Here is a 20,999-nt window from a genome sequence, read left to right as displayed (position 1 = left end):
GAAAGGTTTGACCTCACCAGTTTGAATATAAGACAGGGAGAATATTTTGGCCAGATATACTCTTTTACTCTTTCACTTGTTTCAGTCATTTGACTGTGGCCATGTGGGAGCATCACCTTTAGCCGAGCAAACTGACCCCAGGACTTATTCTTTGTAAGCCTAGTACTTATTCTATCAGTCTCTTTTGCCGAACCGCTAAGTTACGGGGACGCAAACACACCAGCATCGGTTGTCAAGTGATGTTGGGGGGACAAACACAGACACACAAACACACACAGACACATACATATATATATACATATATACGACAGGCTTCTTTCATTTTCCATCTACCAAATACACTCACAAGACTTTGGTCAGCCTGAGGCTATAGTAGAACACACTTGCCCAAGGTGCCACACAGTGGGAATGAACCTGGAACCACACAGCCACTCCTGTGATATGGCCAGTTTAAATGCTAAAGACTTAAATAATTTAACGTGGTGTAGAAAGCATTCAAATTTAATGATATAAAATCTTGAGTTCTGCTTCTTGATGTAAAGTTACTTCATATATATATATATAGGGAGAGTTTACGAAAAAACAAAAGATGAAGACAGGTGGTGTACAAAACAAACAGATGTATTAGTATAACGCTATATATATGAGCAAAAGGCTCCCCTTGCAATGGACGGTGCCGAGTTGTCAAACATTTAACTTTTTGGGGTCTCTTAAATATACTGCATTTTGTGGTATTATTTCAAGCCAGCTGGCTTTTTTTGCACAAACTGCACGTGCATTTTTCTCTCGTATGCATAGTATCAATCACAACAGCTGATATACTTGCGCATACAAATGCACGTTCCCATAGCTTTACATATCGCATTCTCACCTGGAATCGATTTTTGTAATTTCTTCAAGACTTATACATGCCCTGATACCGTTGGTATCTACCTATCAAATTTGAGTGCAATTGGATGGAGGATGCCCAAGATCCTAGAAGACACACAAACAGACAGACAGAATGGATTTTATGCAATATATATATATATATATATATATGTATGTATCACCATGGTGTGTTTCATGGTAATACTGGCTTACAGAGTGTATCTGATTTTATTTTGCACAAATTGAGCAGCAAATTTCATATAAGCCTATATATGCATTATTCTCATTTTACTTTTAAATATTTGAAAATTTCATATTTTTGTTAACAAGTTTGCTTCAAGCCATGATGTGCTAACTTCACTTTTGCTGCATAGTCTTCTATCATAAATCTTGGGATGTCCCCAGTTTTGTCAGTGAAATTGAGCAGGTGAAGTTGATTGCACTCAAAAATCAAAAGATTTATGGGTGAGATACTGAGTCAGCATGCAGTTTGTATTAATAGGTCTTGAGTACTCTTCTGCTTGTCATAAAATGATATGAAAACAGATATGCATCAGTTAGTGTTCACATGCCAGTGATTGCCAGAATGTTTCTTGTAAATCAGACAGAATGATAAATGAAACAAGATAGAATCAATCAACAATTCTAAATAATCTTAATGTTTTCATGGTAGATTTCCTGGGAATCATCAACACTAGGATTCTGGTTTACTGATCTTTTGGAAAGGAATAGTCAATTCTCTTCATGGCTCTTTGAAAGAAAGCCTTGTTGTTACTGGATGACAGGATTCTTTAATCCACAGGTGAGTCAAAATGTACAAATTTCATTATTTGTTAATACATAAATAAGTTTACAGTTTTTTGTTTGTTTTTTTATTTTGTTTTATTTCACCTGATATCCATCCTTCATCCTTATACTGTCCTCTCTACTCGCATTTTACATTAATCACTTCCCTGTGTTAGCAAATTATCTCTCCTTTTCTACCACCAAATGTCTCTCACTCTTCTACACAATATGCCTGTCCATCCCTCAACACACACTACCCAACCATACATCATCATTTCTCTCTCTCTCTCATTACTATTACTATTCTGCTTCTCTTCACCCCACCCGACTACTACATCCACTTCTCAACACTTGTTCTTCATTCATGATATTTACCCCTTCACCCATTCTCTATCTTTCATTCACTGTCATTCACTATTTTTTTCACTTTTGTATCTCTACCCACTCACACTTCCCGTTCATTTGTTCTTTCTCACTTCCATTTACCAAATGCCTAAAGAAATTACACTCAAACACCTCATCTCCACAATTTTTAGCTCTTCCCTGCTCCATCCCAATTACATTCCCCATTCTACTCTCTCTTCTAAAATGTGTGTAACCATGTAACTCCTCTGCTGCAAGAAACTCATTCTGCTCTGGTCCATTTTCTCAAACTTTATCCCTTCATCTCCTTGCATAAAGCTGCCTCTCTTAGGGCTCATAGTCTTGCTAGCTACATAGCAACCTCGTTTGTGCTGGTACCACAAAAAAGTACCAAGTACATGCTGTAAATTGGTTGGCATAAAGAAGGGCATCCAGCTATAGAAAACATGCCAAAGTAGACAGGGCAACACAATGCAGTCTTTGGAATCTTTAGACCCTGTCAAACTGTGCAGCCAACACCAGCATGGACCATGGATGTTAAATGATGTAATGACAACAACAACGATGACGATAATGACAACAAGGATATACAAACACACATGCAAGCAGAGAAACAAATATCTGCCCATGTATTAAAAGTTCACTCTGCGGTGTGGTTGGTGTTAGGAAGGGCCTCAAGCCATAAGAGCTATGCCAAAAACAGACAGCAAAGCATGATGCAGTCTTCTGCCTAGCCAGCTTCTAACTGTCCAACCCATGCCAGCATGGAAAGCAGACATTAAATGATGATGATGATGACGACCACGACGACGATGACGACGATGATGATGACGACCATGATAATGACAATGATGATGATGATGACAATGATGACGACTTGTGTATGTACAAAAGCAGACACATATAGAAATGCACAGATCAACACATGCCAACACACATAGGTAACTATAAGTATGCATACATACACATCCACGTAATCACACTTTACAATCACACACATTCACTGTAATCACACCAAAAATTATATACAAATTTGTTAAAACTACTAATTAACAAACTAATTAAAATTGACTGAACTATTAGCCTTAACTCTTCTATTGTTATTGAAATATTGTGCTGATAGAAGCAGCATCATGTTGATAGAAGCACAAAGCTGGTAGTTAATTGCTTCATTAAAGTATACTGCATCACTCAAAAATATTGCATCAACCCATTTTTACAAATTAAACTTTGGTATACATTCAATATACAGTGTGGCCCAAAAGCAGGTTTACAGTTATGACGTAGGCACTTTAAATTTTTTTTAAACATTTTATTACATCTAAATTTCTATCTTGCAAACTGAAAAGAAATCTTTACAAAATTAACTAAATTAGCATAGAATAATGGTTTCATATTTTAATATAATTAAGATCTAAACTGTTAATATATGAATGCGAAAGAGATAGTTGAATAACTGTAAACCTACTTTTTGGCCATCCTGTATGTTTAATATATGTTTAATTCCCAAAGGTAGCAAATTGGCGGAATCGTTAGCATGCCAGTCAAAATGCTTAGTGGCATTTCATTCATCTTTACATTCTGAGTTTAAATTCCACTGAGGTAAACTTTGCCTTTCATCCTTTCAGGGTCAGTCAATAAAACAGGTACCAGTTGAGCACTGGGATCAATGTTATTGACTATTTATCCCTTTGCCCTGAAATTGCTGGCCTTGTGCCAAAATCTGAAACCAATATATCTTTTGTCTTTTACTTGTTTCAGCTGTGAGGCTGCAGACATGCTGGGGCATCACCTTGAAGAATTTATAGTCGAATGTATCGACCCCAGTACTTTTTTTTTTTAAGTCTGGTACTTGTTCTATCGATCTCTTTTACTGAGCCGCTAAATTATGGGGACATAAACAAACCAACACTAGTTGTTAAGCAGTGGAGGTGTAGGACAAACACAGACATGCATACATAGACATATACATAAACACACACACACACACACATATATATATATATATATATATATATATATATATAGAGAGAGAGAGAGAGAGAAAGATATATATATATGTTGCCAAGTAATTAAACAGTAGGTATTTAAAATAAAAATAAAAATTCTTTTTATTTGGTGAGATGTAGGGGTCTACTATCTCTAAATTAAAATATATTTCTTCATCGAGAATAATTTGTACCTCTGTTATGCCAGAATTTATATTCCCTAAAAAATAATATTTAAATATTATATATATATATATATATATATATATCATATATATATGACGAGCTTCTTTCAGTTTCCATCTACCAAATCCACTCACAAGACTTTGGTCGGCCTAAAGCTATAGCAGAAGATACTTTCTCCAAGGTGTCACACACTCGGACTGAACCCAGAATCATGTGGTTGGGAACCAACTTCTTACCACACAGCCATGCCTGCACCTCCACACAGCCACACTCCTGTTTTACTCACTTTATAAAATAGTTATTGTTCTCTTAACATATATCTGTTTTACTTTTCCTTTATTTTCCTTTATATTGAAAGGGTTTAAAATGCTGCATCAACCCACCTTTACAAATTAAACTTTGATGTGCATTTAATATACATTTAATATTTGTTTAACTAGTGGAGGTGCATGTCTTAGTGGTTAGGGGTGTCAGCACCATGATCGTAAGATTGTGGTTTCGATTCCTGGACTGGGCGACGCGTTGTGTTCATGACCAAAACACTTCATTTCATGTTGCTCCAGTCCACTCAGCAGGCAAAAATGAGTAACGCTGCAATGGACTGGCATCCCATCCAGCTGGAGAACACATACGCCATTGAAACAGGGAAACTGGGCCCATGAGCCTGGCTAGGCTTTAAAAGGGCACATTTGTTTTTTATTATATGTTTAACTCAAAGTGAGCTGGCAGAATTGTTAGCTTGCAGGTCAAAATGCTTAGTAACATTTCATTCATCTTTACTCTCTGTGTTCAAATTCTGTTACAGTTAACTTTGCCTTTCATCCTTTCAGGGTCAATAAAATGAGTACCAGTTGAGAACTGAGATCAATGTAATCGACTACTTATCCCTTCCCCTAAAATTGCTGGCCTTGTGCCAAAATTTGAAACCAATATGTTCTTTTACTTGTCTCAGTCATTTGACAGTGGCCATGCTGGAGCACCACCTTTAGTTGAGCAAATTAACCCTAGGACTTATTTTTTTAAGCCTAATATTTATTCTATCGGTCTCTTTTGCCAAGCCGCTAAGTTACAGGGACGTAAACACACCAGCATCGGTTATCAAGCGATGTTGGGGGTACAAACACAGACACACAAACATGTACACACTCACACACACACACACACATATATATATATATATATATATATATATACAACGGGCTTCTTTCAGTTTCCGTCTACCAAATCCACTCACAAGGCTTTGGTCGACCCGAGGTTATAGTAGAAGACATTTGTCCAAGGTGCCATGCAGTGGGACTGAACTTGGAACCGTGTGGTTGGGAAGCAAGCTACTTACCACACAGCAACTCCTGCACCTATGTTTAACTCTCTTTACGAAATAGTTATTTTTCTGTTAACATGTATCTATATTTTATTTTTCATGAAAGGGTTTCTTAACAGCGATGAGGCAGGAAATTACTAGAGCTCACAAAGGTTGGGCCCTTGATGCTGTGGTTCTCAATAATGAAGTGACCAAATCCATGAAAGAAGATATAAATACTTTCCCTCAAGAAGGTAACGTTCTTGTCTTTATTTTTGTTGTCATTGTTCCAGTTTATTTCCATGTTCTCCCCGATCAGACAAAAAGATGATGATTTTTTTTTTTTTTTTGAAGACAAAATTTATCTAAGACTATATTATTCAATGTATCCTTCATTTCTTATGATACGAAGTTATGATTTGAGGGAGATCAGCAGCAATTTCTACCATGTGGTGCAATCTTGTGGAAGCTCACTCCACATTGTAGCTGTTGTTGAGAATGAGGAATTTTTTTACCTCTTTTTATTAGTTTTTATCTAATGTTTTTGTTGATGTGTTTATTTAAACATTCACTTGTAGTTTTATCTCTACTTCCTACAATCTCTCTTTCTCCCTTTTGTTCGCTGTTGTTTTGATTTACAGTCTATTTTTTTCTTCTACCCTCTTTCTCTTCATTTTTCTTCCTATCTATTTATTTATCTGTCTGTCTGTCTTTCTATCTATCTATCTACTTGTCTATCTCTTGGTCTACCTTTCCATCTATCTTTTCATTTACTTATTTATCTATCTAACTATCTGTCTTGCAGATTGTCTGCCTACTTCTCTGTCTATTCACCCTTTCATCCACCCTTCCATCCATCCATCCAGTTCTCTCTTTCTTTTTATTTTGCATGCTTACTTTCAGTCCTTCCTTCCTTTTTAATTTGAATCTATTGTTTGGCATCTCCAGTTAATGGTTTCTGACTCGTATAAAGCTTTCTGGTGAAGTTATTTATATTCTTGAAGTTATTTATATCTCTGATACTAATAGCTGCAGACATTGCCATGTGATTAAGAAATTTACTTTCCAACTCCGTCATTTTGGGTTCGGTACTCCTATATGGCACTTTGGGTGAGTGTTTTCTCTATATCCTCAGACAGACTAAAGCTTTGTGATAAAATTTGACTAGATCTGTGGAAGCAGTTCATGTTCTTGAATAGAAGGCATAATTTGTTGTCTAAGTACTGAAGGATAGCCTCAGCACTCTGAACTTTTCAGATGAGATGACCGAGATACCTGGCACTTTGCTGTATCCTCCACAGCGGAAGTGTGGTGGTGCTGTTGCTGCTGCTACTGATGACGATGATAATAACAACGATGATGATGACGACTACACGTTAATAGCACCAGATGGCTTTTGGATGCATTTAGCAGAGTCCACTTTGTTGCAAACCTTCAGTCCATGTTGCTTGTTAAAGGACAACTTCCACATTTCCTTCAACAGTCTCTGAGCCTTGATAAGAGTCACATTATCTGTTCACCCTCCTTCTTTGACTAATCCCTTAAAAAAAATATTCTATTAATAGGCTCTTTCAGTAAAGACACCTGAATATTGTTCACATTAAGTTCATTAGTTCTTTTGATTTTTAAGGTGGTGAGCTGGCAGAATCATAAGCTCACCGGACAAAATGCATAGCAGCATTTCATCCACCTCTTCTAAGTTCAAGTTCTGCCAAGGTCGACTTTGTCTTTCTCCTTTTACAGCTGATAGAATAAATACCAGTCAAGCACTGGGAGCAATGTAATCAACTAACCCCCTCATCCAAAATTTCAGGCATTGTGCTTATAGTAGAAAAGATTATTATTTTTAATTCAGCTTTTGTTGGGACTTCTGGAGTCTTGCTTGCATAGCAGGCTTGTTGCATGCAGCCTACAGTACCATGCTATCTGTTCTTTTCAACTATCTAATACTTTCCTGATTATTTTGGACAAGCCAAGGAAGCAAAACTTCTGTAACAGCTCTACTGGGCACTTTATTCTGATTTCCTTTATATTTCTTTTGATGTCTTCTGATACTATCCCTAAGGACCCAACAGTATTTTGTCACTATCTTCACCTTCTTCATTTTCCATAGTCAGGCTATTTCGTACTTAAGAGGATTGTATATGTTTATTTTTTCACCTTCCTTCCTAACTATTCATTGATCTAAGGAGGCATGCAACATCAATTATAGAACACATGTAGTTCACCCTATCCACTACCACTAAGTCTGGCTGGCTTCTATTATTATTATTATTATTATTTTACATCAAAATTTCTTTAAATTCACCCAGGATACCTTCATTTTCAATTCTAATAAATGGCTTTCCGCCTTTTACACAGAATAAATTAGGGTAATTATTGTCACCTGTATCAACATTCTGTAATCTTCTCATTTAATGTCATCAAGTAGCTTTAATCAGCAGATTATCACTGATACCCTATAAAATGATGGGAGCTTATCATTAATACTATTAATCTGTTCAACTTTAGTTCTAACATGCTACTAAATGTATAATTTACAGACCAGCAGATCTGAATTGAAATCTCATTTGTATAATCATATAAAATGTTCCAGCTCGGGATCCTTTATTATCTGGTTGAGCTGGCTCAGATTTGCTTATCTCCTAAGCATTAAATCCAGCCATATCTGGCTCAAATATTCAACCTGTTTTATGTTAAAATTGACCAGATCCAATCTCTCACACCTACTCAACAATGTCTTTCTAAAAATATACAAACATACCATTGAAATCTTGGCATTACAAGATAATGCATGATTAATTCAAAACAATGTGAATAAATAAGCATTTCATTTGACAAAGAAATCTGAATGCTAAAGTGTTAATTTGATCATGCTACTCATTGTGACCCCACACAGTGCTTAGTTGGTCAGCAGAGCAACATCTTGTGTCTGCACAAAGCTGGTCAACATAGCTTTCTCTTCATTCCTCCAGTCCCATTTACAAGGAGGTGTTGAAAAGTTTCTGGCTTTAAGGGTATTACAAAAGGCCTGGTTAGAGGCCCAACCTTCCAATCTCTTTTACAGAGCTTAGTAAAACTGAAGGATCACTTCAATAAGTGTGTGAATCTGAGAGGAGAATATGTTGAATAAAATCATAATTAACTGATCCTCCTGTATTTTCTTCTACCCCAAGCCAGGAACTTTGCAGTACCCCCTTGTATATCCTAATTGTTAAAACCAAATAATGCTTTATATGGGTGAGGATTAAAATATCAAAAAAGGAATTTGTCTTCTCTGACTTTTTTGATGAAAATAGAAACAGTTGCTTTTAGTTTCTTTGAAAAAAAATTTGATGGTCATTTGAATTTACATAATTTATGCAGAGTTTCATGTACAGTATAGGCTGACTACATGGTAGGTATATATCACAACTAGAACTTTCATATCCTCATTAAACTGGCTTCACATTTTACTATTTATGGTTCATTAAATAGATAGCGGTGAATATATTGAGAAATAAAAACCTGTTTCGAGGCCTATTACCATAAGCAACCAATATCACTGGTATAAATTATGAATAGGACTGTTCAAATACAGTGCTCCACTTTGAAATCAGTCCATAATCTGTGGTTTTCTTTTACAACTTCAGGCATCCCTACTGTTACAGAGAAAAAGTCTAATGTGGAATTTTCTAATTGAAAACCTATTTTTCCATTGACTTCCATGTTATGCAGTATGGAGATATGTGAAAAAATAGACCTTGAATTGCAAGTTATAGCAAGATTTTTATGAATGCAGTTTTTTTTTTGTAATGTTGAGAAAGTTCTTACTTTACTGCCTCTAGTAGAACAGTCATGTATACATTTAGTTCTTTCCTTTGCCTCTGAAAGACAAAGACCAATGATAACCTCTGTTTTTCAGTTGAAAATTCATACATTTCATAACATTTGTGCTTATACTTAGTCAAACATCAAAATGAAGTTTAGACATACTTCATTAACAGATTGGCCCTTTTCAAGCAAGTATTTAATAAGTTATTCTATGTTAATTCTCAAAAATGAGGTTCTGAGTAATCGTAATTGCTATAAAAGGATATTTGCAAGTTTTGCAAAGTAACGGTAATACGTAGTACTGATCATTTGATCTATTCTAATTCAAAACTAAAACAGCACAATGTTAACTTCTTGAAAAAGGGTGTTATGTGCACATAATATTAGGCTTGTGAATTATTCAATTAATCAAATTTATAATTTTATTTTGAACAGTGTGTAAATATTATTTATAGTTTTTGTAATATTATAGTTATATGTTGGGCAGAGAACTGGCAGAGCCAGGCAAAATACTTTGTTGAATTTCATCTGTCTTCACATTCCGAGTTCAAATTCCACCAAGGTTGACTTTGCCTTTCATCCCTTTGAGGGTCAATAAAATTAGTACCAGTTGAACATTGGGGTCAATGTAATTGACTTACCTCCTCCCACATAATTGCTGGCCTTCTTTAAAAATTTGAAATCAATGCTATAACTATATCTTCTTCTAAAAATTTTACATCTTACTTTTATTGTACCTAAGATGAGATTTATTTTCACATTTAAACAGATAAATCACTCCCTTCACAAAAAATAAAAATCATTTTTAAATTTAGATTGTTACAGTTCCTCAATGGAAACTGTCTTGAATGCAAAGTTTTGTATTTGTGTGAAGCTGTGTCTCTTCATTGTAAGCTCACTTTCTCTATCTCCTTTTGGTCTTGCAGTCTTTGAAGATTTCTTGGTTCTAACATATTAGTAACACATTCCTTGATCCCCTATTAAGCGCTTTGGTTATAGCCACTTTGGTTGCTTTTGTTAGTTCTCTTTTCAGTATGCATATGTGTTTACGTGTAGTTCAACTTAATAAATTTACCACTCAAACACACTTTCCTTTCTCTCTCTCCCTCTCCAACTCACTCTCTCTTTCGTCCTCTCTTTCTCTCTCTCTCTCTCTCTCTATATATATATATGTATATGTATGTATATATATATAGAGAGAGAGTGAGAGAGAAAGAGAGAGAGTGTGTGTCTCTGTTCTTTTACAGGACTTAGAAAAACTGAAGGACTGCTGCAATAAGTGTGTGAATTTGAGAGGGGAATATTTTGAATAAAATCATAATTAAGTGACCCTCCTGTATTTTCTGTTACCCAAAGCCAAAGACTTTTCAACACCCCCTCGTGTGTGCATATAGAAAGATAGATAGATAGATATATAGGTAGGTAGGTAGGTAGGTAGGTAGGTAGGCAGGTAGGTATAAGGCAGCGAGGTGGCAGAAACATTAGCATGCCGGGCAAAATGCTTAGCAGTATTTCGTCTGCCACTATGTTCTGAGTTCAAATTCTGCCGAGGTTGTCTTTGCCTTTTATCCTTTCGGGGTCGATTAAATAAGTACCAATTATATAACTGGGGTTGATATAATCGACTTAATCCGTTTGTCTGTCCTTGTTTGTCCTCTCTGTATTTAGCCCCTTGTGGGTAGTAAAGAAATAAGTAGGTATGTATGTATATATGTATGTAGGTATGTAATATTGTGACTCTCTCTGTTATCTTTTTTCTTTGTAATTTAGGTGTATACATTCATGGATTATATCTTGATGGAGCTGGCTGGGATCGCCGTCAGTGCCGCCTAGCAGAACCAACAGCTAAAGTTCTTTACACACCCCTGCCAGTTGTACATGTGTTTGCCATCAATTCAGACCGCCCAAGAGGTATGACATTATATGAGTGCCCAGTGTACAAGAAGCCATGTCGTACAGACCTGTCATACATCTTCCCTTTACTCCTGAAGACCAACAAGGACCCTGATCACTGGATTCTCAGAGGAGTGGCTCTGCTCTGTGACATCAAGTAGAGTGATATCAAATGAATGCGGAGGATTAATAAAGCTACATTGCAATGATTGGGGTTACTTTCAGAGATGAAATCATTGGATCACATTGGTACAGTAATCCAAAGAAGATGATGTACACAGTATTAAAATGAGACAATCATTTTCACACCCTCATACACACATCACACACATTGACATAAATATATGTGTATTCAAACACACACACACACACACATGCACACACACACACATGCATATAAACATACATGTATGCACGCATATATATCAGTATATAGGTCTATACTTAAATGTATGAAATATATGCATGGAAACATACATGCAAAAATAAATACAAATACATATTCTCTTGCTCTTTTTTTACTCTTTTATTACTTTCAGTCATTGGAATGTGGCCACACTGGGGCACTACATTCAAAGGTTTTAGCAACTGATCCTTATACTTATTTCACCTTGATACTTATTTTATCAGTCTTTCATAGTCATTAAGGAACTCAACATAAAGACTCACCCATACACACTCATACATGCACATGTGTATGTGTGTGTCTGCCTGTATCTATGTGTATGTATGTGTGTGTATACACACAAACACATGCACATACACACACACACACACACACACACACACACACACACACATATGGTGCAAGTATGGCTGTGTGGTAAGAAGCCTGCTTTCCAACCACATAGTTATGGATTCAGTCCCACTGTGTGGCACCTTGGGTAAGTGTCTTCTACTATAGTCTTGGGCCGGCCAAACCCTTTTAAGTGGATTTGGTTGACAGAAACAGAAAGAATCCCTTTGCGTGTATGTATATATATATATATATATATATATATATATTTATATATACCACTTCACCATTTGGCAATAGGTATTGGTGTATTTACGTCCCCATAATCTAACAGTTTGGATCGATAGAATAGGTACTGGGCTTTAAAAAAATAGGTCCAGGGGTCAATTTGTTTGACTAATACCCTTCAAGGCAGTGCTCCAGCATAGCCACAGTCAAATGACTGAAACAAGTAAAATAATAAAAGTATAAAGAACATATATAGATATGTGTGTGTTTGTGCATGTGCGCACACACGCACACACACACACACACACACACACACACACACCACACACACACACACACACGCACACCAGCATACAGTACAATATACAGAAAATATAAATGTTCTCAAGCAAACATTTAAAAGATTTCAGAATCATAACATTGACATATAAATGTCCTCATTTTAAAATATTTTATACATATATACAAATGTATGCATCTGTGTATGAATGTGTCTGTTTTACACAAATTTCTCTATCTCCAAACCATGACGCCACAAGTTTCTCTGTACAATTTACTGCAGATAACTAATGAATAAAAATGTCATTGAAATTATAAAAGTCACTCAAAGTTGTACAGTTTTACTTCACAAGATTACTGCTGCCATTCCAAACAATCTTGTCAGTTTGAAGTAATATTTTAATTATTACCTCCAAATCTGAACAAGGAATCTCTAGAAATAACCAATATATGTACTTCTACTTTATCATTTTATTTTTTAATATAAGTATTGTTCTCTGTTTTGTGGCTGTTATACCAATATCTTTTGTTGCTTTTGTTATTGCTACCAATGTTGTAGTTATCAATGTTGTTGTTGTTGTTGTTGCTGTTAACTGTAACTGCTGTGATACAACAGCATTATGACTGAATGTATTAGTCAATAAAATGTTTAGAACCAATATTGTAGATTACTATGGTTGCTGTTCAACATACAGGCTTCTTGTATCAGATATGGTAAAATAGGAAACTGTTACCAATTCATATTTAACAAACATGAAGAAATAAGCTAGAAAAACAAATACATATATTTAGGTGTACCTTGGTATAGAGCTCAGAATTGTAAAATATTAAATAATCTATAGTGTGCTGATACCCTGAAATCTTAAATTTGTTTGGTTAACACTTTTGATACCTGCCCATTTGAAATTTCTTGGTTCTATGATAGAAAGTTTATTCTAAAGTGATCAAAAATAAAACCTTACATAATTAATGACTAAGTTATTTTACTAAATTCTTCATTAATTTCATAATTAACTGTAACAAAGGCAATTGTATTTCAGTAAAAAATGACAAACAAAATGCTTGAATGTAACCATTTTGTGAACATGCCAAACCAAGTTATAGTTCTAGAAAGTTTTGAAATGGTGATCACACATATGAAGCCTTAAATTCTATTGCAGTATGGAATAAAGTATCAGTCTTGTAGCTATGAAGTTTGACTTTCATTAATATTTTCTGTGATTAGAAGCAGCTAAAATAAATTTGGTTGGCATATGGCTGTATGGCATGCTCTCTGAGGATCATTAAACAGCATTTGGTTAAAAACTCAATCATCATAAAATATTTTCTCTACATTGAGACTGTCTGATAATATTTAACAAAATGCAATTCTAATGACAGCATGTGAACTTAACACATTTATGTCAGGAAGCATTCTTCAAGTTTGGTTGTTGTTACTGTTGTTGTTTAACCAGCAGATCAGCCCTGATACAGCAGACTCATGAATGAAGATATTCCAACCAGAAATAACTTGTCTGTATTCCAACCAGAAATAACAAAGGCAGTGAGCTGGCAGAAACGTTAGCATGCCGGGCGAAATGCTTAGCGGTATTTCATCTGCTGCTACGTTCTGAGTTCAAATTCCACCGAAGTCAACTTTGCCTTTCATCCTTTCGGGGTCGATAAATTAAGTACCAGTTACATATTAGGGTCGATGTAATCGACTTAATCCCTTTATCTGTCCTTGTTTGTCCCCTCTATGTTTAGCCCCTTGTGGGCAATAAAGAAATAAGAAATAACTTGTCTGTTCCTTTTTTCTCTGGTGAAGCTTATTAAAGACTACATTATCCAACAGATCCACAGATCCTTTGTTTTTAAAAGATTAGTAGTATATAATTTGAGGAACATTTTTTAAAAAATCCTTTTGTGAGGAGAGAAAGACAGTGCCAATGACCCTGTACATAACCTCTGAGACTACGTGGATAAAAGATAGGAAGCTATCCTCAAACCAGTAACTTACCCAAATGCTTGGAACAAAGGATAGTCCACTACAGGTATGCATAGAATCAGGTGGTAGTCTTAAACTGGATGATAGATTAAATCTACCATCCAAGTAGGATGTAGAGGGATTTTAAATTAGAACACAAGAAGCAGAACAAATACCACTAGGTACCCAGTCTATTGTTCTTAAATATCTTCCAATCCATTACCCAGAACAGACAGTTTTTTATCTACTCACAAAAGAAGGAAAGGCAAAAAAGTTACCTTTGGTTGCTATTTTTAACAGATGAGTGACTATATAGACCAATGGTTTTCAAACAGGGTCCACATAAGATTTTGTTGTTAAAGTTTATGTGCAATAAATTCGTTATTTTGTTTTTATGCAATTCCTAATAATATTTAACTATAAATATACAAGAAGTATTTTTTGAAAGCATCAAATGGCTATGAGGATTCACTCAAATAAAATAATAGTGGGGGAAAAAAATGGCTGAGAATTACTGATGTAGAGGTTTCCTCATTGAATTTCAGGTTTGGTTGAAATAAGTGACACCTAATCACTAACAATGTTTCCTTCCTGTTCAAGCAGATTAACAAAAAAATAAGCAATAAACAAATCTGTACTCATACCAAATTGCACCCAACCAAAGACCTGGAAGGAATTAACATGCATTTCTGCCAAGAAAATAGCACAAGTGAATCCAGACACCCAGTTTTCAGGGATGTGACAATGTTACTATTAATAATAATTTCTTTCATTGGTACGTTACCATCACAACCTTATAGAACCAATCAATCTGCTAGAAATATCAACCAAATCTCTCTCTGCCTTCCACACTCTACCTTCTTCAAAAAACATGACACATTAGTAGATAATGTTATCCCAGGTGTCCTATACTTCAAAAACAAAAAAAAAAAAAAACAGGAAGGTCATGGTTTCAATATCTTTGATAACAGGTTTGCATTATCAACAACAACAACAGACATAACCACAAATGATACATCTTAAGTTAAATGAGATGCTGTAGAATATATATTATCATCATCATTTAACATCCATGTTCCGTATTTTGCAGTAAGTACAGGTGTGGCTGTGTGGTAAGAAGTTTGCTTCCCAGTCACATGGTCCCAGGTTCAATCCCATTACATGGCACATTGAGCAAGAGTCTTCTACAATAGTCCCATGCTAACTAAAGCCTTGTGAGTGGATTTGGTAAACAAAAACTGAAAAAGGCCTGTCATATATATATATATACATATATATAAATTAAATTAGAAATAAAACCACTATTAGGCAACTCAAACAGTGATAGACATATAGACATAAACCAAAACATAAAAAGCAAAAAATAAATATAATTAATATAATATATAATATATATATATAAAATATAAAATTTAAATTTTTATATTTTTAAATTTTTAAATTTTTAATTTTTTTTATTAATTATATTTATTTTAATTTTTATGTTTTGGTTTATGTCTATCACTGTTTGAGTTGCCTAATAGTGGTTTTATCTCTAATTTAATTTGTACTGTGAAATTTGATTTAATCCTAAATCTAATTTTTCCCTGTAAGTTTGGATATACTCCCTAATATTATTAGCATATATATATATATATATATACTTTCAACAATTGAGGGTAAAATTAATTAATTATTAATCAGTTTCACCAAGTGTTCAGTATGTAAAGGGACCATTATAGGCGAATTCAAAATATTACATTATATATAAGGGCTTAGTAAAATAAATTACTTTGCCACATACTGAACTCGTTAGAAATAGCAGCTAAAGAAATTTCTTCAGCTATTTCTAATACTTAAAGAAGATCTCTCTCAGATAGTGTTTGCCTAAACTAACTCACAAAAGTATGGGGGAAAAAACATTAAAAAATCAAGTGCAAAGGTTATTTGAGAACGTACGTTTCTTCGCTTGCATATTCGAATTTGATAGCACTTTTAGTTCGAGCAGAATTCTATAGGTGATTAGAAGCCGAAAGGGTATGCTCCCGACTTTAAGTGTTCCCAAATCCGATTCAAGGAATTCTGAGCTGAAGAAAGAAATGTCGAATTGACTAATCTAGAAACGTACGTTCTCAAATAACCTTTGCACTTGATTTTTTAATGTTTTTTCCCCATACTTTTGTGAGTTAGTTTAGGCAAACACTATCTGAGAGAGATCTTCTTTAAGTATTAGAAATAGCTGAAGAAATTTCTTTAGCTGCTATTTCTAACGAGTTCAGTATGTGGCAAAGTAATTTATTTTACTAAGCCCTTATATATAATGTATATATATATATATATATCATCATCATCATCATCATCATCATCGTTTAACGTCCGTTCTCCATGTTAAACGATGATGATGATGATGATGATGATATATATATATACAGAGTGAGTCAAAAGTAGCACCCAATTCCTGTTTTATAGTTGATACGTATAACTTCTTAATTGGGAGATACTTTTGACTCCTAACTATTGTTCTATAGGTTTGGGATATCAAAGAGTATTAACAACATGATACATGATCCAGATTCAGTAACTTTCAAAACTGTCTGAAATAACTTGCAAAACAACAATTTGATACCTCTCTAATTATTTATATATAATTGTGTCACCTTTACCTTTGTAGCAGTTGACTATGGTGCTGTTACACCAGTCATTGTGTATAACTCCTTCATGTATCACCTGATTGACTATATGGTTGACTAGACTATAGCCTACACCGCCAGATATTTTAAGCATCTCTGCAGTGATTTCTGATGGGCCAAGAGCTTTCCCTGTCTTCATACTTTTAATTCTTTATCTACCAAGGTACTGTCAATTTGGATTGCTGGCCCCTCTGTTGGGTTGATATTCAGCAGACTCTCTTTCTCCCATTCATTCTCTTCATTTAGCAACCTCTCATAATGGCATCTCCAAGTTCCTCTCATTGCAGCCTCATTAAACACAAGTGAGCCATCATCCATGCAGACACATTTCTCTCCTATGATATCACAATTCCCTCTCACACACTGTCTTGCAACATGAAACACTTCAAGTCTTTGGTCCTCATGACACAGAACATTGGCAAACTTTTTCTTATCTGCTTCCCCTCTGGCTAAGTAAACTTGTCTCCTAGCTTCTCTTCTAGCAATCTGATACAATTCCCTGCTACCACTGTTATTCCAGTTCATCCATGCCTGTTTCTTTTCCCTAATGGCCCTGTCAACTACATTGTTCCACCACCACATTTCCTTAGGTCAAGAGGGGACTTTGCACCATCCATAGATCAGGTCAGTAGCCCTCAACAGGTTGTTCTGTTGAAACCTCCAGTTGTCTTCCACATTGTGTGATGCTATATCCTCCTCTTTTTCATCAAAAGTTTCAAGTATTACATCTCTAAATCTCTGTCCATTCACAGAATCCTTAAGCTTCCAGACCCTTCCTTTCCATGGTGGTCATCTTCTGAGCCTCCATTTAGCCCTGATCCTGAAGTTACTAACTACTAACCTATATTGTGGGGTTCATTCTTCTCCCGGGAATGTTTTGGCATTTATAAGTAGCCATCTTTCCCATTTCCTTGTGAGAATGTAGTCAATCTGACTAGTGTATCCACCAGACTGGTAGGTGAACAGGTGACTGGCAGGTTTCCTGAAGTTAGTATTACAGACCATAACATCATTTGCAACACAGAACTCCAGCAGCCTGGTTCCCTCCTCATTGCGGAAATCAAATCCATAGCCACCATGTATGCCATGGAAGCTCCCTGCATGTTGTCCAACAGGCCCATTGAAGTTGGCAACCACAGAGAGATGGCCCCTGTCATTCATCGATGAGGTAGTCTGCAAGAGGGTGTCATAAAATCGGTCTTTCTATTCATCAGGTAGCCCTGGCTGAGGGGCATAAGCCAAGATAATGGTTACTAATCCATGTTGCAGCACTAATCTAAGCTTAAGTAATCTATCACAAACTATGACTACCTCGATTACTTTATCAACCCATTTCTCTGCAAGAAGTATACCCACACCCCCAACCCCATCAGTGTTCCCTACCCAGAAAATCATATACCTATGTTCTTTGCCTGTGAGGAACTAACAGAACTTCCTCTCCACCTTACTTCTCGGATGCAACACAAATCTACGTCTCTGTTCAAGCATCCATCTCCATTCAAGCATATATATATAGTGTACTGTTCCATGATGGTAAGATCAACAAATGAAGTACTCTATCTAGTGAGAGATAAATATTATTTAATAAACACAATGTATGTTTTTATGTGTTACTATTAGTTTCATGTGATGAGAGCATGCCAAACAGTATTTTTTAACACATCTGGTAGACATGTTAAAATAATATAGACATGTTATATAATATATATATATACATACTCACACATACACATATATATTATATAGGGTTAGAGTAAATCCCAGCTATTTCCTCTTCAAGTACATCTGCTTCTTCCATTATTACAATTCAATATGTGGTCTTAGTTATACTATCATCATCATCCTTTAATGTTTGTTTTCCATGCTGGCATGGGTTGAATGGTTTGACCAGAGCTGGCAAGCCGAAGGGCTGCATCAGGTTTCAGTCTGATTTGGCTTGAGTTCCATAGCTAAATGGCCTTCCTAACACCAACCACTTTGCAGTGTGTACTGAGAGCTTTTAATGTGACCCCACTCAAGCACTGTTATGTGACACCAGCATGAATGCTTTTTACATGGCACCAGCACAGGACTCTTCCAGACCAATCCTCTCCATCAGGAGATGCAGTTTCAACACTTTTGCCATGGAAGACAGGTCTTCTTGTGTATATATATATATATGATATAAATAATTTATAATTATATCTATATATACATGCATATATGGGTACAGGACATCAAAAACAAAACATTGAGCACAATGCGAAATGAAAACACAAAAACAAAAACATAGAAACAAACTTTTTTAACAACGAGAAAACCTAAAAAACAGAGAAACAAGACATACAACATAAAGAATATTCCCCTTCTGTACTCAAACATGCATGTATATATACATATATATGTTGGTATGCACATAAATGTATGTATATATGCATATAATTATATATTATTTATATTATTATATGATCGAACGCCACGCATCCTTTTCCAAGTAAGTTTTATATTAATAATTACAATGCGCACTCTTCTATCTTTACTATCTCTTCTCTCTCTATTTCTCTCCCTCTCTTGTTCTTCATCCTTTCTGGTTTTCTCTCCCATCCTTCCCTATTCTTCCCCTACCCTCTTCACCATTCCCTCTCTCCCTCTCACTCCTCCAGCTTGACTCTCTCGTCGCTGACACGTGACGAAAGAGAATCTATCTTTCTGACTACTACCTTCGTAAAGACAACAACGAGCTTATACTGTCTCCTTCATAAGCTCATCCTCCTAGTGTTCAGAATTTTTCTATCATCTTGGTTTAACAGCCCTCAACGTTTGTTTTTACTGTTTTGTTCTCACTGTCCTGTTCTTATTACTACTTTCACCCTCAGCAAAAAATCCCAAATTTTATTTAATTTGCTTTCCAGGAAGGACTGTTTCAACAAAGTCACGTTTTGTCCTTACCTTCAAAACATGGAGTAGATGAAACAGGGACAACTGAAAAAGGGGAATATTCTTTATGTTGTATGTCTTGTTTCTCTGTTTGTTTTTTTCACTTTTTCGCTCTTAAAAAAGTTTGTTTCTATGTTTTTGCTTTTATGTTTTCTTTTCTTATTGTGTTCAATGTTTTTTGGATCTCCTGTACCCATATATGGATGCATATATACATATTTCTTGCTTATAATCACCCCGCATTGTCTTATGGCTAATACCATATAGATTTCTGGTGCATCTAAGTTAAGTACCTCATTCATGTGAATTCAACAGAACTCACTTGAATCTTAATTGCTTTTACTATATATATATGTATATATGCATATGAGTATATATTATTTATATTATTATATGATCGAACGCCACGCATCCTTTTCCAAGTATATATATATATATATATTTGAAGTATTAATTTATAAAAATATGGTAAAGTAAAAAAATTCACTTTACCACACACCGAACTTTTCAGAAATAGCAGCCAAAAATTTGGCTATTTCTTCAACTGCAAATAAAAGTCTCCAGACAATGCATACTCAGAAAATAACTCACATAGGTATAAGGGAAAAACAATGAAAGATCACATCCATATACGATACCCGAGGACAGTCTGTTTCTGGATTTGTGGGTAAAACGCCACTTTTCCTTCATCAGCTCAGAGATTTCTTCTGATTTAGATTCGAAAATACTAAGAATCAAACATACCCGTCCGATATCTGTAACATCGGACAAACCATGCCAGACACCCAGTACTAGCGAATCCAAAAATACGAATGAGATCTATTATTCTCCCTGTCCACCCACGTGAGTCATAGAGCATTACATTTCTACAGAGGTAAAAACTGCAGTTTAAATTCTTGGAGATAAAGCATTATATTGTCATCAGAAAAGGGGGTAGAATTACCTTATTTTCTGAGTATGCATTGTCTGGAGACTTTTATATATATATATATATATATATATATTT

The 20,999-nt window shown here is 35.2% G+C and overlaps 1 protein-coding gene across 1 annotated transcript in view; it reads left to right on the top strand.

Moving 5' to 3' along the window:
• LOC115215408 (dynein heavy chain 5, axonemal-like) overlaps positions 1-11,624 on the top strand; it is a 401,219-nt gene extending 389,595 nt beyond the window's left edge. The window contains exons 82-84 of the mRNA XM_036505929.1: positions 1,544-1,672; positions 5,621-5,747; positions 11,077-11,624. Of these exons, the coding sequence (XP_036361822.1) occupies positions 1,544-1,672; positions 5,621-5,747; positions 11,077-11,360 (540 nt within the window). The 3' untranslated portion in view covers positions 11,361-11,624. The remainder of the gene's footprint in view (positions 1-1,543; positions 1,673-5,620; positions 5,748-11,076) is intronic.
• The last annotated feature ends 9,375 nt before the right edge of the window (positions 11,625-20,999 follow it).

Source organism: Octopus sinensis, linkage group LG9, assembly GCF_006345805.1.
Source record: "Octopus sinensis linkage group LG9, ASM634580v1, whole genome shotgun sequence".
NCBI lineage: Eukaryota > Metazoa > Mollusca > Cephalopoda > Octopoda > Octopodidae > Octopus > Octopus sinensis.
Note: the sequence above shows the minus strand (reverse complement) of the source record. Positions and strands in the feature narration are given on the sequence as shown.